The sequence below is a fragment of the Heteronotia binoei genome, chromosome 1, assembly GCF_032191835.1.
Source record: "Heteronotia binoei isolate CCM8104 ecotype False Entrance Well chromosome 1, APGP_CSIRO_Hbin_v1, whole genome shotgun sequence".
Taxonomy (NCBI): domain Eukaryota; kingdom Metazoa; phylum Chordata; class Lepidosauria; order Squamata; family Gekkonidae; genus Heteronotia; species Heteronotia binoei.
Genome location: NC_083223.1, coordinates 158,776,655 through 158,801,542, shown reverse-complemented (window position 1 = coordinate 158,801,542; position 24,888 = coordinate 158,776,655). Strand labels below are relative to the sequence as shown.

The following is a 24,888-nucleotide window of genomic DNA, read 5'->3' as shown; positions in this document are numbered from 1 at the left end:
TTGCTATGGCTTTCCTTGAATGCTCTACCATCAACCTATGCAGCAGTGCCTTCTCAGCCTCACTCCAGTCAGACTGTCAGATGTTGGCCACGCACACACAGGGAAATGCAGAGGCAGGACAAGACACCATGGGAAGTCACAGAACCCTGGTCTCACCCTACCCCCCTTTGTTCTCATGATGGGCACGAGCCATCAAGAGGAGGCTAAGCAGGACTTCCGGTTTCAGCGACACGCAGCTAGAAGCAGCTCGGACCGATGTGTCCAGAGCGGCTTCTAAATTGGTTCGTAGAGGGGTCGCCCCCAAAGGACGACTCGACTCTGGGACCCAGGAAGGGTCCCAGAAGGCAGGGGGCTTGAGCAGTAGAACAGGGGTGTCAGCGGAGGCAGCTGCTCCCTGATCCCGCTTGCTCCTAGCCTCATTGCTCCGATCGCCATTTTTAAATGGCAAGAGGGTCAGCCATCGGCTTCTTTCTCTTTCCTTCTGCACTCTACATTTTGGACCTTAAAATCTTCCAATATCAAGATAAGTGACATCGATCTTCCTACTATTGTAAGTGTTTTTCCTATACTATCTTTTGAATGGTGATATCTCTGACAAGCAGGAAAAAGGAGAACCAGGACTGAAGCCGATTTCAAGTGGGGCAAAAGACTGAGAAGGGGGGGGGAATTCTCCCTCATGCTTTTTCAAGGCTTACAAAAGTTTCTGCCTAACTGGTAATATTGAAAATACTTGCATGAGGAGGAGGCTAAGCACACAGGAGTGCCTTCTGTGGGGACAGGGGATGACGAAGAAGAAAAGTTGGCTTTTATACCTCGCTTTTCTCTATCCTAAGGAGTCTCAAAGCAGTTTACAATTGCCTTGCCTTCCTTTCCCCACAACAGGCACTTTGTGAGGTAGGTGGAGCTGAGAGATTTCTGAGAGAACTGTGAACGGCTCAAGGTCACCCAGCAAGTTTCATGTTGAGGAGGAGGAGTGGAATCATGTGGAGTAGGAGGGGAATCAAACCCAGTTCTCCAGATTAGAGTCCTCTGCTTTTAACTACCACACCAAGCTGGCTCTACCCATGCAGGAGATAGGGAAAGGGAGGTTGAAGGTGCTTGGACCGCATGGGTCTCTTTCTGCAGGCCCTGGCCAGTCTTCCCTGGTATGGTGCCCCCCTACACCTTCTCCTGCCTCTGCTAGGTATTCAACACATCCACTGCCCACACTCTTTGTCTAGGTGCACAGTGATGGTGGAGAAACTATTATGTGTGGCAATACTGGATGCACATCAGCAAACTCCACTTGTCTGACAGCATCTGCCTGGATCATTTCTGCCTGGGCAGGATGGCCATCCAGGCTCTGTGTGAAGAGTTTGAGCTAGCTTTCCTCCCCACCCCCCATGCCATCCTTTTGACAAAAGGTTCTGCTCTTTCTCAGATTTCTGGCCACTAGATCCTTGTAAGGTGTCATCCTTTCAAGGGCCATCCAGGGTTTTTTCATTCAATTTAAAGAAATATTTGGTTCCCCAGAAAAGGGGATGGGGCAACAGTTACTTTGTCCTAAAAAACAAGCTCTGATCTGGCCCACCCCACTGCAGTGCAGCCCTGCCAACAAGAAGGCAGCTGTTTTGACAAAGTACTCTCTGCACTATATTGTGGGGACACACATTTGAGGGAATGAGATCATAGGGACTGAGATCATTGGTCTACTCAAGCAAATCGATGTATGATAGTTATCAACCACTCCCAGTTCTGATAAATTAAGTAGGATGAATCCAAAAAGTATACATAAACTTGTTCAGTGCACTGTAGCTCACAAGGTTTTTGTAAAGTAAAATCAGTAATACTTCAAGACACTTTTTCATTTTGGATCCAGCAAACTTGAAGTTTCAAGTATACAGTTGAATACATTCAGTGAAGTGGTTTATGACAGACATAAGTACTTGCTCACTCAACAGTGTTATATATGACATTAAGTACTACAAGGATAGTTTTTCAAAGGATTAAACAAAGCAACAGAAAATAGGTTTATGGATGGATTTGAACCATTATAGCTACATTTTAGCTATGGCTATACCTGGATGGTCAAAGCTAGCCAGATCTCTATGCAGGGCTGAGTCAGCCCTGGATAGTACTTCGATGGGAAACCACTAAGGAAGTCCAGGGTTGCTATGCAGAGGCTGGCAACACACAACAGGGATAGACATCTCCTTCATGCCTTCTTTGTGAGTGCCCAGATCTCTTCCTTAGATCCTGGTTGACTGAATTTTATAGATCCCGAATTGTGACCCATAAAGTTAAGTGATATTTTAAAAAAATGATTTTTTTTTTCTAATATGTTTATACCTTGTTTCTCAGTGTATTTCTGTATGCAAGAATCAACACCAAAGAAAAAGTGCGCTTTTAAACAGAGTGTAAATGTGGGGTAACAAGCCTAACTGCACTCTTGGGAAAGGGCGGGAAACTTTGGTTGTTGACGGCTGCCGATTAGAAAAGCAAAGATGAGTTGGTCTGTTGGGATTTTTGATGGATTTGGGATGCGGGGAGGGAAGAGAGGCAGAAGCCCATCCTCCAATTGTGGTAGGCTGCTTGCTCGTTAAACTCTCTGTTGATTGGCTGGCTCTCCGATCTCCCCCTCCTCTCTTTTCCACCGTAGCTCTAGCGGGGTTTAAAACTTCGAGATGTTGTATTTGCTGGCTCCTCCGCTGCTTCGTCCGGGAGCTGCCGAGACAAGCGGTTTCTTCAGGATGCGAGGAGAAGGCAGTATGAACAGCCTGAGGAACTTGAGGCTATGGGCGCTGCTGGCGCTGGCTTTGCCGGGGGACTGTATACCTCACCGCGGACTCCTCTTCCCCTTTGGCTTGGAGCGAGGCGACGCTGAACTGGAATCCGGGGACGACGTGAGCTCCCCGCCTCTGGAGCTGGACACCCCGCTGCGCTTCTACGGTTCCAGTGTAAATTGCCTCTATGTAAGTGCGCTCGCGGCTGCAGGGGAGGAGACACGGCGAGCAGCTGGGCTGGACTGGGCGAAGCCAGGCTGAGACAAGAAGAGCGGGAAGGAAGGGGGCTTTTGTGGGGAAGGGGGAAGTGAGTGGCCGGAGGGGGGGAGGTGGGCTTGAAGGCAGAAAAAGGGAGCGAGGGGTAGCTGCTGTCAGTGCTTTCGAGAATCTGTCTGCCGCCAGCCAATGGGAGCAAACGAGAAGGGCAGGCAGTGTGGGAGGAAGGTTGCTTAAATCTCATGGAGCGAGGAGCCCTTTCCCATCATTCTAGATGTGTGGCAGGGGTCAACTGTGGTCCCTCACTGATGAAGGGAAGGGCCTACTGCACGACGGGACTGCACTTCCTCTAAAGGAAACTGATTTTGAGGATAAGATCAAGACAAGCCTTTCTGTGCAGTTTAAGTAAAAGACAGTTGTGTCTATAACAGGATGTTCTAAAATAAGCAGTGCGAAGCTTGGATGGTCTCTCCTTGAACAGTGATGTAAACAAGGGTCAGCTCATAAAGAGGAGCCACCTTCTGACACGGGTTTAGAAGCCCTGCAAGCAGCAGCAGGTCAGAGAGAGGGGGGGTGGTTGTTGGGTGGGAAGGGAGAAACTGTCCAGAACGTTTTGGCAAGTAGAGTCGGGTTTTGCTAGTTTCTAAACAAAATAAAAAGCAGATGGATGTTTGCCTTTCCAGGACTTGCGGTCCCAACTGGAAAAGACATTGTGACTGGATAGTTTACTCCATTGCTTTATAAGGCACGCAAGATACAGTTACCAAGAGGATGTCTGAGTATAAAGGGTCAAATCTTGCACTGGTCTAAATAAATGGTGCTCTTCTGGTACTAAGTGAACCAAGAACTTTATCTGTTTTTCATGTGTGAGTGGATGAACTGTGGATTTGTTTATTTGTTTACTCCAGACTTTACTATAGGAGTGGTGGGAAACAGGATTTTGATAGTTGCTATTCAACTAGCTATAGGAAATATGCTCATTTTACAATAATGGAAGTTTAAAATCAAAAGGTAACAATAGTGGTGGTGTATTTCTGTATATTGTTGTCTTATTAAGCAGGTTAAATTAACCAAGGAAAGCCAAACTGAAAACAATGCGAGAGCAGGCCTTCTCAATAATGGCTCCCCATTGGTGGAATCAACTACCAGCGGAGGTTCGAGCCCTGCCGGACTATAATCAGTTCCGCAGGGCCTGTAAAACTGCCCTTTTCCAAATGGCCTACAAGATGGAATCCTGAAGTGACATCTAGCCATCTGATATATACTGTGTTGTACTATAGCACCTTTAACTGTTGTGGTTTTAATTAATTTATTTAAATGTATTTTATTGTATAATGTATTTATCATAATCATGGCACATTCCATGTCTTGTGAGCCGCCCTGAGCCTGTCTCGGCGGGGAGGGCAGGATATAAATAAATTATTATTATTATTACTATTACTATTACTATTATTATGTATGCCTGTTAAATATTATTTATTATTGGCACAATACATCAGGTACATAGGGTTGTTAGCCTCCAGGTGAGGAACTGGCTACTGTGATCAAAAATTACTAAGTTCCATTAACAAATAATAGAAGTTTAATCTAACAGGTGTGTCTATAAATCAATATACATAATATAAAAAGCTTCATATACAACTTCACAGTGGAAAATCATCTTCAAATTTCAGAAAAAAGTTGTGACAGATTTGTTAACTTCAACTTCCTGTTTCATACGAAGATTTCTTCAGGTTTGGAATTTATCAAAATATTACAAAGTCAGTCAAGACACAATCTCATTCTCCTTTACAAAGGGACCCATAGTTCTCCAGACGTTCTTTCAAACCAGCACAAAAGCTTTTCTTCGTATGAAGCAGGAAGTTGAAGTTAACAAACCTGTCACAACTTTTTAAATTGTGCAAGCACCAAATCTTTACTGACCCATGGGGTGATGTCACATCAGAATGTTTTCATGGCAGACTTTTTATGGGGTGGTTTGGCATTGCCTTCCCCAGTCATCTACACTTTACCCCCAAGCAAGCTGATTACTCATTTTACTGTCCTCAAAAGGATGGAAGACCGAGTCAACCTGTAGCCAACTACCTGAACCCAGCTTCCACCAGGATCAAACTTAGGTCGTGAGCAGAGCTTGGACTGCAGTACTGCGGCTTATCACTGTGCCACAGGGTTCCTGCTGTAGTAGATAGCTAGTCTTAATGACTTGCTGTGGTAGCTAGTTAGTCTTAAAAGTAGAGCTTGTGATATATTATAGCACAGTATAGTGGTTAGACCGTTAAGCTAGGATCTGGGAGACCCAAAATCAAGTCCCCACTCTGCAGGGTGTCTATGAGCGAGTCACTCTCTCTCAGCCTAATCTACCTCACAGTGTTGTTGTTAGAAGAATAAAGTGGTGGAGGAGAGAATAATGTTATGATCTATAGGGAGAAAAGCAAGGTATAAATATCCTAATAACTTTGCGTGTATTAAGTGTTTCATTTAAACTGCCGTAATGTGAGCAACGTACCCTATATGTGCTTAGTTTACATGCGAGCACAATCTCCACCAGGGCTACTGATCTCTGATATACAAGCAGCTTGCTTTGCAACATGATTTAAAGAATACCCTGGGGCATGTCTAACTACAAAGCTTTTTTCCTTAGCACCCCCACATTTAAGTCAGGCGTAATTGTCAGCTGCAATATGGACCAAGCTTGTGTTACAAAAACACCAGAGTGGGCCAAAGAATGTTGTGGAGAAACACCATCTTAGAGTGCTGGTGCTTCATTGGCAGGGATCAGTAAATTCCTCAGCAGGCTTTGTAGCCTCCCTCCAACCCCCCCCTCCCTTCCAGAGCCAAACCAACAACTCTAGGGGGAAAGTCTCCTAGAGAGGCAGGAAGTGCTTTTGTTCTTTGCATGTGTGTTAGCAGGAAGAGAAGGGCAGTTGGAAGCCAGTGCTCGAGCGAGCATGTGGTGAGCAATGGAGGCTCCTGCCTGGGAGGCCCCAGGCAGTCAGACCAAGTAAGTCATTCTCATAGGCAGGGCAAGTGTAGACCAGGGACAATACGATGCGTTTAAAAACCACCTTTATTTTGTTATGCTGTTTGCTGTGCGTGTGCTGTGCTGTGCTAACTTTTTAAAGGCAACTGTTTTTGTTTTGTTTTTCTTTCCCTATCTTTTTCTCTTTTAAATAAATGTTTTTTCTGTTTTAAATACTGGCAGTCAATCTCTGTACCACATAGATCCCCAGACCGCTTTAGACCACGCTGTGTTGAGAAGGGGGCCCCGGGGAAGGGGGAAGGCATGCAGTTGGATAAGGTGCCAGTCCTCCAGGGGTGCCCCAAAGAAGCGCTGAGGTCTCTGTGAAACCCAAGAGCAGGGTGGCAGAGGACCTGGAGGCCTAGCCTCATAGCTGGAGAGGGGGATTGGGAGTCCTGTTCCTCTCAATCTGAATCCCGGGACTGAGCAGGTGGTGGCAGCGCGCCCAAGGAGAAGGAGGAGAAATAGCTCCCTCCAGGAGTTGGCGACTCAATAGGGAGCTGACGGGACCGGGTCTGAAGGCAGAATCGGGCCGGTTCCGCCACAAATGTATAAAAAATGGCTTAGGGTGTTTTCGCATTAGCGTTTACTCCGGGGTGGCATCCCATTTACCTCCGGATCTTTTGCTCGATTTCACATATGTTGCTCCGCGGTTATGGTTTGATCCGGGGCTTCAGCAGTTTCACCCCGCAGTATCTGGATGTGCATGTTAGCGGAGTTTCCTAAAACCTGCGGATCCACACCAGATCCACTCCACGGAGTTTGTTGTGGGAAATTCATCCCATCCCGCATCGACTGCTTTGTGGGCGGCACCCTCTTCCTTTCAGTCCTCCCACTCCATCCATCCCCTTGGGGCGTGCAATTCAAATCATGTACGCAGCTAGCCTGGCCAATCATCAGCCGTTCGTGGTGCTTCCCAAAAGTGCCCGCCCGGCCATTTTTTTTTAAAACTTCTCATTTCTTGCGTAATAGCGATACTTTGAAATAATAAAAAAAAATTCTTTGGTTGAATAGCCTCAATTGCCAATTCATAGCTCCTGTAGTTTTCCTTGAGTTTACGCTGAGTAAAAGCCAAAACCATTTTTTTATACCAAAAAGCAGTTTTTGTTATTTTCCATGTAAGAGAGAAACCTTTTTTTATTCGGGATTTATATCCCACCCTTCCCACGAATGGCTCAGGGCGGCTTGTAGCAGCGATCGTCACATGACTTGAATTGCACGCCCCAAGGGGATGGATGGAGTGGGAGGACTGAAAGGAAGAGGGTGCCGCCCACAAAGCAGTTGATGCGGGATGGGATGAATTTCCCACAACAAACTCAGTGGAGTGGATCTGGTGTGGATCCGCAGGTTTTAGGAAACTCCGCTAACATGCACATCCAGGGCGGCTTGTAGGCGAGTAGCAGCGATCGTCACAATTTGCATGAGCCAAACAGAACACTGGGAGGAAGAAGGGACGGGTATTGCTGGGTGCCATTGAACAGCTTACTGCCTCCACCACCGCACAGCAGCTACGTGCAATGGCATCCAGCAGCAAGCCAATGGGGGCTCGTGGTGTTTCGTGGCGTGAGAGCGAAACAGAAGCCTTGCTGTCCATTTGGACTGAGGATAAGATCCAGAAGGCGCTGGCCGCTAGCCACAAAAACATAGATGTCTACGAAGAAATATCTAGGGCAATGCATGCCATGGGACACAAGAGGTCGGCGCATGAGTGCCGCACTAAGACTAAGGGCTTGCGTGGGGACTACCGGAGATGCGTAGGCTGTGTAGAGGATGCTGCTGCTGCAGCCAATACTTAAGCAGAAGTGTCACGTGATGGTTTGCCCGTGAAAAAAAGGGGGATTCTCTATTACGTTGTTACGCAATTACGCAACTGGAATTGCGCTTTAAAAAAAATGATTGACATGGCATCGAAGTCAAGTCGATGCCAGTGCGAAAACGATTTGAGCTGGGGCTTCATGGAAAGCGACTCCACAATAGTGCAAAAACGAGGGAAATGGTCCGGACATAATTGCTCCGTGGAATATCGGTAGCAAACGCTAAGTGCGAAAACGCCCTTAGTTTAAGTAGAAGTCTTCCCCCAGAACTACTAATTAGAGAAGTAAAGGACTGAATCTATGTGCAAAGCAATATTCCCTCTAAGCTGCAGAGTCTTGTGAGCAAAAATTCTACTTTGTGAGCTACTGGCATTAAAGTTGTGAGCCACTGCATAAATTAGTGTGCTCTGGGGTCATCCTTCCTGAGTTAAGACAAAAATGTGTGAACTGGAGTCTAAAAATCTGTGAGCTAGCTCATGCTAACTCAGTTTAGAGGGAACACTGGTGCAAAGCATGTGCTCTGCTGTTTTAATGCTAACCCCCCTCCCCTATCTCTGTACTGTGTCCCCAGCATTAATTGCACCCAGCCTTCTCTTACATGGATGTGTTAATAATGTCCCTACACTATATGGTTTATGTGCTGAGTATTTCCAGTTGTGGGGGGGCGGCGGGGTGGGCTCCCTCTGGGTATCCTACCCCCCCCCCCCAGGGAAAGTGTATGCGCAATACATAGCCTCTCCTTCCCGATGTAGTGAACGCCGCGTGGTCACTGTCTGGCTATGCCTGGCAGATGGTCACTGCAATGGCCTCTCCTGCATTACTGCATCCGTAGCAACACCTTCTCGCTGGTCCCCCCCGTTTTTCACAGAGTTTGCTACGTCATGGTGTGACCGAATTGTCCGGCGGTATAACCGGATGGGCAGGCTGGGCCCACCAACCTCACCAGCCTAAGAGAAGGAAAACTCTAACATTAAACCCGGGCAGATAGAGCTCATTAATGTAACACCTACCACCTGGAGGACTCGCTGCCGGCGTCCCGGCTTACTGGGCCATGGCAGATGACCACCAGGTGAAAGGGTGGAGCCAGTACCGCGCACACTGCGCTTAACATAAAAAATTCCTCTGCGCAGGCCTGAAGGGCATATCCACATACACAACCCACAACGCATCAAGTCCTGCAGCGATGGGCAAGGGGCGAAACGGCAGGTGGAAGGTGCCACTGGAAGCCGCAGTCCCGATCCTGCATGTAGGTGGTTCAGGGTATTGGTCGCCTGATGCTAACCCGGAGACGAAAGCATTTTTCGGCAGCACCCTGAACGACCAAGCAGCCTTATCTAGGGACAGCACTGCTTGCTCCACATGGAGAGGGGCCTAGAAAAGGTGGCCTAAACAAAGCTCGTCTCCTCCACCCCAGTTGGCTAGCCGCGGTCAACGGGCATCCTTATTTGCGGTCAAAAAATAACAACAAAGAAAAGGCATGCATCTGCCTCACAAAGTGTGCAAAGACTAAAGCTTGCGTGTCGGAACATCAGAACCATGCTTGACACAGTAGACAGTGGTCGCCCTGAACGACGCTCTGCTCTAGTTGCCCACGAACTTCTCAGGTTGAATATCGACATAGCAGCTCTCAGTGAGGTCCGTTTCCCTGAGGAAGGTAGTCTTCAAGAACACGGTGCTGGCTATACCCTCTACTGGTCGGGTAAGTCAAAGGCTGAGAGCCGCCTTTCTGGCGTTGGCTTCATGGTCAGGAACTCCATTGCCTCCAAACTCGAAAAACTGCCAACAGGTCACTCAGATCGCATCATGTCCATGCGCCTCCCACTTCAAAACAAGCAGCATGCAACACTCTTCAGTGTGTATGCCCCAACCCTTCAAGCAGATCCTGCAGAAAAGAACAAGTTCTATGCTGATCTACACAACCTCGTACGGAAGACCCCTACAGAGGACAAGGTGATCATCCTTGGCGACTTCAATGCCAGAGTAGGTAAAGACTCGGAAGCCTGGAAAGGAGTACTTGGCAAACACGGCATTGGCAACTGCAATGACAACGGGCGCCTCCTGCTAGAATTCTGCATGGAGCACCAGTTCACCATCACCAACACTATCTTCCAGCAGAAGAACAGTCTGAAGACAACCTGGATGCACCCACGGTCCAAGCACTGGCACCTTATCGACTACATTCTGGTGCGCCAGAGAGACCTTCGAGATGTCTTACACACCCGAGTAATGCCCAGTGCGGAATGTCATACGGATCATCGTCTTGTACGCTGCAATCTCTGTCTTCACTTTAAACCCACACCCAGGAGAGGAGGTATCCCTCGGAGGAAGTTTCAGGTTGGCAGTCTCCAGTCAGCTGAAGTTAAAGCTGCCTTCCAGGCAGAACTCCAGTCAAGAATTGAGGACCTCAGTTGCCCCACAGACCCTTCTCCAGAAGCACTCTGGGGACACCTAAAAGCTACCATCCTGCAGATCTCTGAAGAAGTCCTCGGGTTCTCCACAAGGAAGAACAAGGACTGGTTTGATGAGAACAATCAAGAGATCAAAGATTTACTGGCGGAAAAAGAGATCTGCCTACCAAGCACATCTTGCTCAGCCCTCCTGTCCTGGGAAAAAAGCAACCTTTCGCGCTGCATGTAGCAACCTCCAGCGCAAGCTTCGAGACATTCAGAACGATTGGTGGACCAAGCTTGCAGAGAGAACCCAGCTGTGTGCAGACACTGGTGATTTAAGAGGGTTCTACGAAGCCCTGAAGGCAGTATATGGTCCATCATATCAGGCTCAGAGTCCCTTGCATAGTGCAGACGGCCAAGTGCTCCTCACAGACAAGGCATCCATACTGAACCGGTGGTCAGAGTATTTTCAGGTTCTCTTCAGTGCCAACCGCGTAGTTCAAGATTCAGCAATCCACCTCACCCCACTTCAACCAGTGAAAACAGAGTTGGATGAGATCCCCACCCTAGAAGAGACTGTTAAAGCCATCAAGCAACTGAAAAGTGGCAAGGCAGCAGGAGTTGATGGAATTCCACCAGAGATCTGGAAGCATGGGGGCACAGTACTACATAGCTCACTTCACAAAGTACTTGTCACCTGCTGGGAACAAGGCAAATTACCACAGGACTTTCGCGATGCAATCATCATCACCCTATACAAGAACAAAGGGGAAAAGTCAGACTGCTCCAACTACCGGGGGATAACCCTGCTCTCCATCGCAGGCAAAATCCTTGCCAGAATACTCCTGAACATACTGGTGCCCACCATTGCAGAAGAACTCCTCCCAGAGAGCCAGTGCGGCTTCAGAGCTAACAGGAGCACCACCGACATGGTATTTGTTCTCAGGCAGCTCCAAGAGAAATGCAGGGAACAGAACAAGGCTCTGTATGTGACTTTTGTCGACTTTACCAAAGCCTTCGATACCGTTAGCAGGAAAGGCCTGTGGCAAATCTTGGAACGTTTAGGATGTCCCCCAAGGTTCCTCAGCATGATCATCCAGCTACACGAAGACCAGCGAGGCCAAGTCAGACACTGCAACGACCTCTCGGAGCCCTTCTCAATAGGCACAGGTGTAAAGCAAGGCTGCATTCTCGCGCCAACTCTCTTTACGATCTTCTTTAGCATGATGCTTCAAAGAGCCGCAGTAGATCTAGATGATGATGATGGTGTCTACATCCGCTATCGCACCGATGGCAGCCTGTTCAACCTGAGGCGACTAAAGGCCCACTCCAAGACGATGGAAAAACTCATCCGAGAGCTACTGTTTGCTGATGATGCTGCACTCGTCTCCCACTCGGTATCAGCTCTGCAGCATATGACGTCCTGCTTTGCAGAGGCTGCCAAGCTATTTGGCCTAGAAGTTAGTCTGAAGAAGACAGAAGTTCTCCACCAGCCTGCACCCCAGGAAGATTATCATCCTCCCTGCATCACTGTGGGTGAATCAGTTCTGAAAACAGTCCAGCAGTTCAGCTACCTGGGATGCATCATCTCCACAGATGCCAAGATCGATAAGGAGATTGACAACAGGCTGGCAAAGGCAAACCGTGCATTTGGCCGACTGCACAAAAGAGTGTGGAGCAACAAGCATCTGAAAAAAGGCACAAAGATCAATGTTTACAAAGCGGTTGTGATGACAACCCTCATCTACGGCTCCGAATCGTGGGTTTTATACCGTCATCACCTGCGACTCCTCGAGCGCTTTCATCAGCGCTGCCTTCGCACCATCCTCAACATCCACTGGAGTGACTTTGTGACCAACACTGAAGTCCTCAAGCGGGCGGAGGTTACCAGTATTGAGGCACTGCTGCTGAAGACGCAGCTGCGCTGGGCAGGGCATATTTCTAGGATGGAAAACCACCGCCTTCCCAAGATTGCCCTGTATGGCGAACTCTCCACCGGCCATCGAAATAGAGGGGCACCAAAGAAGAGGTACAAGGACTCCTTGAAGAAATCCCTTGGCACCTGTCGCATCAACCATCACCAGTGGTCTGACCTAGCCTCAGATCGCAAAGCATGGAGACACACCATCCACCAGGCTGTCTCTTCCTTTGAGAACGCACGCATAGCTGGTCTTGAGGACAAAAGGAGATTGAGGAAGAATCGCACTGCTACAGCACCAATCCTAAATCAGACTTTTCCCTGCAGCCACTGTGGCCGGACCTGCCTGTCCCGCATTGGTCTTGTCAGCCACCAGCGAGCCTGCAGCAGACGTGGACTATTGCACCCTTCTGAAATCTTCGTTCGCGAAGCCAAGCCAAGAGATTTCCAGTTGTTTAAAAACTTTGGTTTGTTCTTCCAAACCCTGAAACTGTTGATCTACTTTGTTTTCCTGCTTTCTGATCCTCATTCTGCCTTTCACAAATTCCATTAGCTAATTGAGGCAGACTCGTGTATAAAGTGTGTTTGGCATCTTTTCTTGCATCCTGTAAATTTATTTAGTCATCTGTATAACTCAGAAGCACTGATTCCTAAACATATATCATGGTTATGTCCTGTCAGATTAAATGGGGTTATACCCTAAAAAGCAAGGATGAATTCTGTCTCCAGAAAAACTTGCAAAAGCTAGGAGTTGTACAAATGTTGTGGGCAGATAAAATATGGGTCGGTTGTGTGTGGTAAACTGTAAGGAAGTAAGAGGGAAAGGTGAGAATATGGGATGTTGTAAATTGTCCCTCATTTCTGGAATGCTGTGATTACTTGAAGGAAAGGCACTTTTTGCATACTCAAGCACAGTGTATGCATGTCTTTCTTATTTAATCATTGTCATTGTCTTTACTTGTAGTTCTGCACATCTGCTGGTTACATCATATATGTATGGCAAAAGAAGGGGCCTTCCCTGGCTTTTCTCTCTGGCTTTTAGGCTTGCCAGTCCCTAGATCCTAGCAGGGGATCCCCTGGTTTTGCAGGTTCCTCTCTGCCACCAGCCAGCTCCAACAGCTACCATGTGCCTTTAAACCTTGGCAGGCTTAGAAGATGCTTGCAACTGTTTGTATTTTGGAACCTATGTGTGCCTTTAAATCTCAGCAGCAGGAAAGCAGGAGGGTGAGCAGGCAGAGTCGCAACTGTGTGAAGCTATGAGAAAAGCAGAGACCAGAGTCCTTCTGTTTTGCATTCACTTCAGAAGTCATTTCTATAGTAAAATGAATCAGAAAGAGTTAGCTTGAACCTGATTATGGGATGGAGGAAAACTGCACCCCAAAACTTCTCTCCTTTCCTGTTCCTGTCTGAAGAAACTTGTTAAAATTTGTTACATTCAGAAATTCCTGTGAGTACATTGTGCCACTGAGAATGCAAAAGTGTGGACTTGCAAATTCTCTTTATTTTGACTGCTTTGTGAGTATGTGTGAGTGTCCCTTAAAAATGGATGCATGCAAATGCATCCAAAGCCTGACAAGGGGACTTGTGGGGATATGACAAATTTCACTTTCATTTAATGGAAGTGCAGCTGCCAGGGTAGGCAAAAAAAGAGGATGAGGAAATGAAGACTGTGTTCAGGGGAACTGCACTGTTGTATTTTTATTTATTTATTTAGGGAATGGAAAAGTCTCCTGGCTCCACCCCCCCCCCCCCCCAAGTCCCCAGATATTTCCTGAATCAGACCTGGCAACTCTACCAGCTTCCCCTTCATCTCCTCCTTCTCTCCCTACTCTTACTAGCTTAACTGCCTTTGCCCTACTCACTTTTCACCTTACGGTAGCAAATTTCCAGAAATTTCGGACCTATGAGAAAAAAACTTGAGGGGGGGGAGTTAAAGAGAATTTTTGAGGAAATGGAAATATATGCAATACTTACTTTGCTATCACACCTAAACGTATTTTACTGCTTTTAACTCATAAAATTCATCATATATCTTAGCATACTATTTATTTGGAGTTTAGAAGTATAAATGAAAAGTTATAAGTATGCACAATATTTGAGAGAAGGAGCACTGCAGCACCTGATGCTGCATAAGTGCATGATGTTAGTTTTTGCCATTTGAGAGAGGAAAAAATGAAACTGGAAAACAAATTATTTAGTAAACAAAAGATCACTTTCTGTTGTGTATGTGGACTTTATGTTTCAAAGAGAATGATAGTTCCTGCCTGGCTCATTGGAGCCTTGAGGACTGAGCTTTGGGACTTGGGAACAATGAGAAGCAGGATCCAAATCTCTGCTTCCCCGGTCGAATCATCAGCCCCCTGCTGGTTCAAATGACCCAATGGCATTCAAGCGCGGGAACTTGGAGTGTACATAGTTGGCCTCATTGGCCCAGTTTAGCAGTCTTAGTCTGTCTATTACCATGCTGTAATCGCAGTAGAGAGCTTTGATCACTGCAACTTCGCCTCTCCATGTATCGAACCCACTATTTAACACTTTCCAAATAAGGTTTGTAACATGAAAGAAGGCGTCTTTAGTAATACGATTCTTCAGTTATATGTGGTATTTTCTGTTAAACTATATAAGTGATCTCCACCTATGGGCTTCCTTAAAGTTAAGGGCCCATCCTGGCTTTCCTACCTATCTCGGTGGATCTGGAGGGGCTTCTAAAACCCAGGAAGCCTCTCCTTTTGGTCTACAAGGACCATCCATTCAGAAACAACATCATAGAAAGGTACTTGTCTTAGACTGAATTTTCCTGCATATTGTGTGTCCCCCCCCCCCCCCACATAGCAGCCATTTTGTGTTTCATCCCTCCTTTCATCACAGTCATTTTGTGGTGGTGTCCCTTTCTCAAAAATCCAACAGTGCCCATAGAATTTGGGGATTCCTAAGCTAGAGCAAGAGCAGACAACAGATTTTTGTACCTTAATTGGATCAAAATGTTTAGGATAGCCATTACAGAGGGGAGACAGAATTATGCTTCCCAAAGCATAATGTAAATGGAAAACTGCCTTCACATTTTGCTTTCTATCTCTGGATCTAGAAGGCCTAGAAACTTGGGAAAGCTGGGTGTGGCTGGCAAGCTGGCCCCATGAATCCCAAATGGCAGCTTGGTGCCTCCCATGGCTGAGTTGGAGATCAATGTGACTGGGCCAAAAGTGATGTGCTGCTGCCTCCTGGCCAGGTGGTTTAAAGGCTGGCAGGTGGAAGAGCTGAGGAGGGATGGTTGTGTTACCTAAGGAGTGTGCAGGAGTGACTGTCAACCCAGAGTATGCAAGAAAGCTGGTGGATGGCTCCAAGACTGGGGTAGAGCTGGACAGTGCAGTGGAGGCCTGGGCAAGGCCTACAGAGGCTGGAGGGGATGACAGTGCCAGCCAGACTAGAAGGGGCACTGAGCTTTCAACATATGAATTTTCCCACACAGTCTTTCAGTAGTTACACAGACTTTCGGACGTTATACGGAGCCTCAGCTCAATTTTTTCAACATGGGTCTATGCACGCTCTCATCAGTTGCTGCCGGCAAAAAAGCGTTCACGTCGGGAGAAGGAGGCTGATGAAGTGATCGAAACCGTGAGGAGTCCTTTCATAAGCTGTTCCTTCCTTACTCTCTCCGCATCATTAGGAGTCGGGCACTGAGGAAAAAAGCATTCATCCACAACTGAGTCTACTCAAAGGAAGCCGATTTACAGGGCTACTGAAAGACTGTGTGGGAAAATTCATATGTTGAAAGCTTGGTGTTCCTTAGTTTTGTTTCTAAGTTTCATTTAAGTTTGCACTTAAACATACATGCTTCTGGTGCTTTTTCTGTTATTTCTATTGCTTACGCCGGTTCCAGTTTTTTTGATCAAGACTAGAAGGGGCTGCTGGGAGGAGAAAGGCCCCTACTGAGGATGGATAAACAGTGGGGTCTAAGAGAATTGGTAGCCCTGGACTGGGGCGGGGACATGGGGCTCATGGCCAGACCATGGCAGTGCTAGACCTACTAGCGGAAGAAGTACCCAGGACTGCGGTGGGACCAAGGGAACTGGTGGGGGCATGGAATAGTAGTAAAGGGAAGGACTGTTTACTGTGGGAAGGGACAGAGGTCTAAGGAGCATTAAACAATGGCTGGATGTACTGTAAAAGTGGTTTGTTGTAAACAAGTGTTTGAGGAGATGCCTGGCAGGGCCACCCTGTGTGCTGCCTCAGAGGGTCCCTTGCAGGCCCACAGCTAACTGGAGGCCTACAGGGTAGGGTTGCCAATCCCCAGGTGGGGGCAGGGGATCCCCCAGTTTGGAGACTTTCCCCCCGCTTCAGGGTCATCAGAAAGCGGGGGGAGGGGAGGGAAATGTCTGCTGGGAACTCTATTATTCCCTATGGAGATTTATTCCCATAGAAAATCATGGAGAATTGATCTGCGGGTATCTTGGGCTCTGGGGGGGGGGCTGTTTTTTGGGGTAGATGCACCAAATTTTCAGTATAGCATCTAGTGCCTCTCCCCAAAATACCCCCCAAGTTTCAAACATATTGGACCAGGGGGTCCAATTCTATGAGCCCCAAAAGAAGGTGCCCCTATCTTTCATTATTTCCTATGGAAGGAAGGCATTGAAAAGGTGTGCTGTCCCTTTAAATGTGATGGCCAGAACCCCCTTTGGAGTTCAATTATGCTTGTCACAGCCTTGATCTTGGCTCCACCCCTAATGTCTTCTGGCTCCACCCCCAAAGTCTCCTGGCTCCACCCCCAAAGTCCCCAGATATTTCTTGAATTGGACTTGGCAACCCTACTACAGGGCCCAGCCCCTGACAGTTTTCTTGGGCCCCTCACCCCCCATCTCAGAGCTGCTCCTCTCACTCCCCTTCCTGTGCAATTTAAATCATGTGAGGGGCACCCAGGAGCAACCACTGCATGTCCCGTGTCATTTAAACAGCCCGCTGATCAATTGTCCCTTTAAATTGTATGGGAAGGGCACCGTGGTAGTGGCTGCTCCTGCATGTCCCTCCCATGCAATTTAAATCATGTGAGGGAGGGAGAGGAGCAGCCCCCAGCCTCTCCAGCTTCCTGCTCCCACCCCCACAGCCTCCTCCCTGTGGCCTTCTCCCTGCATGAACCCTAGCTGTGGGGCTGCTCCCTTGTCGGAGGCCAGGAAGTGATCCTGGGAATTCAGGCTAGCTAATGACCCAATGAGTGACAGGCATACCATATTTTAGATCAAGCAACAGAGTGATATGGCAAGCTTAGTAATATGAAAATGCTCTGGGTTTTTATATTGGGTTAAATGTTTTAAAAAGTCATTTGCCTTGGAAGCAGAGAAGCTTTATGCCATATCCCTGATCCCCCACATTTCCCGGTTAAGGGGAAAATGCTGTTCAAACAAATTACAGATGATGATCAGAGTCCAATGGTAACAAGAGAAAGAAATGTTACTTTAAAAAATAGAAGCACATCTTACATGACATATTCATGTAGGTACATTGAACATATTGTGAACAGATTAACTTCAAAAATAGGTTTACACGCTGCAGCTCCAAATCAGGGTAAGAGAGAGACAGAAGAAGAGAATCCTTATATAAGATGAAACGGAAAGGCAAGCAACAGCCAAAGAGGCTCAACATCTAACCAATGAGAGGGAGGGGCCAACTGCCAAGTGTACCCAAGTGAGAGAATTCTCTTAACCCTTTCCCTCCCAGATCCTCTTTAGTGGTCTCATAAAAGTCTGATGTTGGGGCACTTAACAGCAGGGCAGGTGTCCCCAACCCTTTTGAACCTGCAGGCACCTTTGGACTTCTGGCACAGGGTAATGGGCACAGCAAGAAAATGGCTGCCACAAAACGGCTGCTGCAGGAGGTGGAGCCAGCCACAACATGGCTGCCACAGGTTCGCTTCAGTCACACAGTGAAGATCCTTGTGCTGTGATGGCAGCTGCTGCCAAAGCAACATTTTAAAAAATCTCCAATGGCCAATCAGAAGCCTTGCTGGGCAAAACCCCCACCTGACCCTACCCACTTTCTAAAAACATTTGGCGAGGTGGTGGGCATCATGGTGTCCATGGGCACCACACTGGGGTCCCCCACTATAGGGTATTATATTTAAGGGTAAAATATGTTTGGACTTCTGCAATTTTAGCACAATTTAGGGAAATTTATTTAGGGATATAAGTGTTTGCTCACTGGTATATAGAGGCCAATCCGAGATTGGAAGGACCTGCTGTATGTGTCAGTTCAACAATGAGAGGGTCATAATGACATATTGCAGACCCACCTAGATTCCTCAAGGATCTATTTAGTATTACAGATTTCCATGCCATTCCTGATCAGAGTCCACAAAACCAAATATTCCCTATTGCTTGCCATAACTTTAATTTTATTGATATATATCAGGTCATTGTTGCAGACATTTTTATATCAGAGTTTTGGACCAGGTTGGGATTTAGCATCAACCAGAAGATTTGTGTTCATTTGGCACCCTCTATATAGGTCTCCAATCAAAACAGCTGTGACTGTTTGAGAAGAGCCTGAATGTTTGGTGAGTTGGCCTGAGAAAGAATGTCTGGACTGGTGATCTTATCTTGGTGAGGAAACAGCAAGGATGCATTGTAAACAGCAAAGATGGAAGCTGCTGCATTTTTTTTCTTGACATTTAGAAGCAGTCTCAGATTACTCAGAACATGGCTAGGAGATTAGAATTTTTAACTGCACTGAACTGGTAGATTACTTTTCTCACCTAAATCCTGAATGGGCACAGTCCATTCTAGCATCTCATTCTTTCCTTTGTATCTGTAGAATCAGCCTTTGTCTTAAAGATTGTGTTAGTTTGATAAACATGAGTTTGTATCTGCCAAATAGTGATTTCAGGGGTGGAGAATTTGTAAGAGAGTTGACAGTGACAGGAGCATTTTGTTCCTGGGAGTCACACTGAACTCTTTCTCTGCTCCCCACCTTTGCATAGCCTCTTCGCAGTCTACTTTTCTCACAGCAGAATTTATTTCCTGGTGTCAAAACTTGGCTGGGACTGGGAGGCAGAAGGAATTGGTGGTGGTGGGAACAGCTGGTGTCCAAGGGGCTAACTCCTTCAGTCCCATATTCCTTCTTGTTGGTGTTCCATACAAATGTCCATTATCCAAGTTTTTGTGAAACACAAGATTGGAAACTGACGTTGGATAGTATGACACTTTACTCTGTCATTAGACCCCACCTAGATATTATAGGAGATATTATAAGAGTTCTTGTCTGGTTTTGAGTAATGCTTAACATGACACCATCCTGTTGAATGTTTTCTTCCTCTACCAAAAGCCAGTGATCTGATGCAGTAGCAATGTTGTGGCAAAGCATGTTGTATAAAACCAGACATTACAGGGAAAACAGATGAAGATACAAGAACTGCAGAGACTCCATGATCTTCATTGTGGTCTCTGTGCAGTCCCACACATGAAGATACAAGAACTGCAGAGACTCCATGATCTTCATTGTGGTCTCTGTGCAGTCCCACACATGGGTTCTCCGCCTGGAATGAACCTGACCTCGGAGAATTCAAAGCTAGCCTAGGCGTTTATTTTGGCACGCATTCCCTCTTGGCTTGGGGAGCAGGCATCCACTGCGCATGCCTGGAGCGAGGGGAAGGCACTCCACCCATCCAGTTTCTTTCTAACTGCCGTTCGGGATACACCTACCTTGTTGCATCTCCTACAACTTCACCGTGTTTTTTCCTTCACGACTTCTCTTCTTCTTCTACTTCACCGACTGGTATCGTTACATATATACCAGTATATATATAAAGGACTTATCTTCTCTGCTATTTTCCTTTCCTCCCTCCCCCCCCTCCCGGGTATATGGAAGGGAAGGACTCCAAAACAACTTTTTAAAAGTGTACCCGGTGTGGGACCAAAATTCCCTCGACCGACGGATACTCTCTATGCCTTTTTTGTCTGGGGGAGACCCACAGAACCGATACCCGTGTTCATTGCAGTCAGTTCGGGAAACAGGCCAGAAAAAATCATGCGGCCAGACTTAAAAGCCACCTTTTAGAGTCCTCGTTGCGGCCTGTAATGTCCCACGCTTCTGGGTCTCAGACTTCGCCACCTTCCCTAACTTTGCAAAGGGACGTGGTTCGATCGGCAGCTTCCATGGCATCGGCTCTCAGTAAGCATAAGTCCAGAAAACACTCCAAGAAATCCGATGAGTCCAAGAAAAAACATCGATTGGAATCGTCCTCCAAACGCCATTCGGATTAAACACCAAAATCCACACTGAAGACGGATCGTCAGCCCTCTGACTCGAGGTCCTCCGACCATACCATGGCTTCGACTCACCCAGCGACATCCACTTCCAATGGCACCAACTGTTCTGGCGGAGCTTTCAACTTCCATCGACGTCATAACCGATGAGGTCGTCCACATCCAATCCAGATCTCCATCAGTTCATGAATCCCTACCTGAAGACATCCTTGCCACTGAATCTTTGGACCCATCCCTTCGACTTCGAGGTCAGCGAGCTAATCTCCTAGGGACACACTTGTTCCGGGAGGTGTCGATGCCTCGCACCCTCAAAGATTCGGCTGCCTCTCCTTCACATCGAGAGCCCTCAACACACAGGGATCTGGCCACTCAGGTTTATACTGAACAGTCCCCAAGCCAACGTAGGGATCGTTATTATTACTACAGCCCATCGCGCTCCAGGTCACCGTCTCCGCATAGACACCAACAATACTATAGATCACCATCTTGCGAGACCCATCGATCCCGGCACCGTGAAGTCCTACCATCCTTGGTACCATGATGAAATTTACCAGTCAAGATGCCGTGAACCTTGGTACCATGATCGACCCCGGTACTATGAGGAGCTTTCCTGCTCTCAACACGATGAAAGTTCACCTCCTCATCAACCTCAACATTACAGTCAAGAGTCAAAACCTTTATCACCAGCCCCTTCAACATCTGCCTTTTCGGCTCCATCAAAACAGCAGATAATCCAACCTACCCAGCTGATGCCTTCGAGTAAGGCTATCTTGATACCGACCAAGCCTGCATACGACCAACGTATGACTCCCGTTGATGTTCCAGAGGACTCCGAAGCTGAACACTCAGATTCTTCTCAATCTACAGCGTCTGCACCAGCATCACCTGTCTCTGACATTACCAAACCGGCCAATCTCTCACCATTTGAAGGATCCAAGGCATACTTAGACCTGCTTACTAACATGGCTAATACTCTTAACATAAAGCTCATATTGACTTACCAAGAGTATCAGATGTAGTACATGATCTAGTTCATGCGGACCTGCCGGCAGGCTCCTTCCTCCCTATGCTCCCTCTTCACCTAGAAGGCTTAAAGGAGGTTTGGGATAAGCCCGCATTGGTTCCACCTACATCTAAGAGGATTGAATCTTTATACAAAATCCATGCTCCAGACTCCAAATTTTTATTTAACCATCCTGCACCAAATTCCATGTTCGTGCACTCCTCATCCAAATCCAAGCAAACACGTCATCCAGTCCCACCTGAGAAAGAAGAGAAAAAATTAGACACTTTGGGGAGGAAAATTTATTCCCTTTCCACTGCAACTTCTAAGATTCATAATTACCTGGCATACTTTTCGGCCTATACCTTCAATTTGACATCCCAACTTACCGCTATGGTTCCATCTCTGCCTGACTCCGCTCAGAAACAAGCATCCCATATCCTACAAGAGCTTGCTAGAGTCAGCAAACAGCAAATCAGTTTGGTTCATCACATTGTTGCTTGTTCATCCAGAACCATGGCCTCATCCATCGCCTTGCACCATCATGCCTGGCTCCATTCCTCTTCATTGCAGCCAGATATCAAATTTAAAATCAAAGATCTACCCTTCAACGGCCAGGGCCTGTTCAATGCTACTACGGATGACATCCTGACCACTGTTGATGCAGTAGAAAACGGGCTAGGAGATTAGGAGTCAATCAACAGCAGTCTCAACCTAATAGACAGAGAGTCTGGAAACCATCCTATTATAAACGCCCTCACTCACCTAGGCAGGCTGACTTCTGAAAGCGCAAAGCTCCACCAGCCAAACAGCCCTTCCATCAAAGACCTCGGGCACAGACCACAAAGAAGGCTACTCCAGTTTCAAAACAGCCTCTTTGACTTCATAATACCATCTCCTCTCCAACCACAACACCGAACAGACATCACGAGACTGCGTCCATTCTACCCCATGTGGGAATCCATAACATCGGATTCCTGGGTCCTGGCGATCATCCACAGGGGCTACTCCCTAGAGTTCAATTCACCCCCGAGGTTCCATCGGTTTATACGCACTCCCCCATCCCTCCCTCTTTAGGAAGAGAACTCCGCCTTGCTGGACAAGGCAGCCATAGAATCAGTCCCACCGCAGTTCCATCGCACAGGGTTCTATTCTCAATACTTCCTGGTTCCAAAGAGAGACGGGGGACAACGTCCAATACTGGACCTCCGCAAACTCAATCGCCATATCCTTTACAAAAAATTCCGCATGATAACCCTGCAGTCTATCCTATCACTGATTCCAAAAGATGCTTGGATGGCATCGATAGACCTTCAGGACGCCTATTTCCACCTTACCATCAACCATCACCACAGAAGATTCTTGCGGTTCGCCGTCAGGGACCAGCACTACCAATTCTATTACCCTTCAGCCTTTCGACTGCACCAAGAGTCTTCACAAAGTGCAGGGCAGTGGTGGAGGCGATGCTCCGTCAACAAAAAATTTCCATATACCCTTACATAGACGACTGGCTCGTTGTGGCCCAATCCAAAGAGCAACTTCAAAAGGACATCTCAACCATTCTGTCTCTCCTGTCTTCATTGGGTCTTCAGGTCAACCTGACAAAATCCAACCTGACTCCTGCACAAGACATTCAGTTCATAGGTGCACGCCTATCAACGATATCACACAGGCCCTACCTCCCTGCATACAGGGTTCATCACATTCAATCTCTCGCTACTACCATCATGTTGCACCCTACCCAAACAGCCTTCATATTTTAATGTATGCTGGGACTTATGGCGGCCACAACCTCGGTCCTGTGCTCTGCAAAACTCCGCATGCTTCCTCTCTAACTATGGTTCGTCCGGATGTTCTGCCCGCATTGACAACACCAAATGACTCTATTCACTGTTCCACACCACATTCTCCCAACTTTGGAATGGTGGACGGTGGCACATCATCTTCTGACCGGAATGCTGTTCATACGGTCGCCCCCGTCAGCCATTGTCACGACCGATGCCTCGAGGTGGGGCTGGGGAGCTCACTTCGGGACACTAACAGTGCAAGGACAGTGGACAGCCTATGAGAAATCCCTTCATATCAACTGTCTGGAACTCTTGGCAGTCCACAGAGAGCTCAAGTCATTCCTACCATCCATCCACGGTCAGCACATCCAGGTCACATTGGACAACGTGGCAACCGTATTTTACATCAGCTGTCAGGGAGGCACTGCTTCTCTGCAGACGGGCCTTATCCCTCTGGCATTGAAGCATTGCTCACAACATATTCCTAACAGCTTTACATTTGCCGGGAATCCAGAATGTGCAAGCAGACACTCTAAGTCGTCACCTTGTGAACGACCACAAATGGACCCTCAAATATCAGGCAGTCTTCAAGACGTTCGGGGTTCTGGCCATAGACATCTCTGCCTCTCCAGACAACGCCCAATGACCACACTTCTATACTCGAGGCCCTCCATCCACGCAATCCGCGGGAGATGCCTTCCTCCACTCGTGGTCAGGACCACTACACTACCTGTTCCCTCCTATCCCTCTGATAACGAGAACGCTGCAGAAAATCCGGCTGGACTGGACCAACTGTATCCTTATCACTCCTTGGTGGCCCCGCCAACCATGGTTCACTACCCTGCTTCTTTTCTCAAACAGTGTGTTTCATCACTTTTCCCAAGTTCGAGATCTCATCTCTCAACAGGACTGCAAAGTCCTGCAGCACGACCTGGGACTTCTGTGACTGACTGCCTGGAGAATCAGTTTCTAAATTTTCCCTCAGAAGTCAGACATGTTTTACTTAATGCCAGAAAACCTTCCACTAGAAAGTCCTACTTGCACAAGTGGAAGCGCTTCTCAATGTATGCTGCTTTACACGATTTTCTTCCTGAATCATCTTCCATAGCTCAAATTCTGACCTACACCTTATCCTTATCTAACTCAGGTCCGACCTATTCCTCCCTAAAGGTTCACTTGGCTGCTATCTCAGCCCTTCATCCTCATATCAAAGGACGGACTGTCTTCTCCCATTCCGCAACAAAAGCCTTCCTTAAGGGCATTTTACATCTTCAGCCTCCAATTCGCCAACTGCAACCGACATGGAGCTTATCTCTTGTTCTGAGCCAACTAATGAAACCCCCCTTTGAGCCAATGGCATCTATCCCACTGCATCTCTTGTCATGGAAGACGGCTTTGCTAGTGGCACTCACATCTGGCAGAAGAGTCAGTGACGTTTGTTCTTTTTGGTCAGATCCTCCATATACTATCTTCCACCATGACAGAGTGACTCTACGCCCTGACCCTGCATTTTTACCAAAAGTCGTTTCACCGTATCATTTGGGAAAGTCGACCACCTTACCTTCCTTCTTTCAAATACCTTGTGATGCGGGCCAACGGACCCTACACAGTCTTGACATACGTCGGGCCCTCGCTTACTATATTGAAAGGACACGTCCCTTCCGTAAAGACCCTAGACTCTTCGTAGCCTACAGAACTCTTAAGTTGAACGTAATAATAAATAAATA

The 24,888-nt window shown here is 47.3% G+C and overlaps 1 protein-coding gene across 1 annotated transcript in view; it reads left to right on the top strand.

Moving 5' to 3' along the window:
* Positions 1–2,648: 2,648 nt before the first annotated feature.
* NID1 (nidogen 1) overlaps positions 2,649–24,888 on the top strand; it is an 87,525-nt gene continuing 65,285 nt past the window's right edge. Inside the window, exon 1 of the mRNA XM_060243255.1 lies at positions 2,649–2,951. Coding sequence (XP_060099238.1) covers positions 2,664–2,951 — 288 coding nt within the window. The 5' untranslated portion in view covers positions 2,649–2,663. The remainder of the gene's footprint in view (positions 2,952–24,888) is intronic.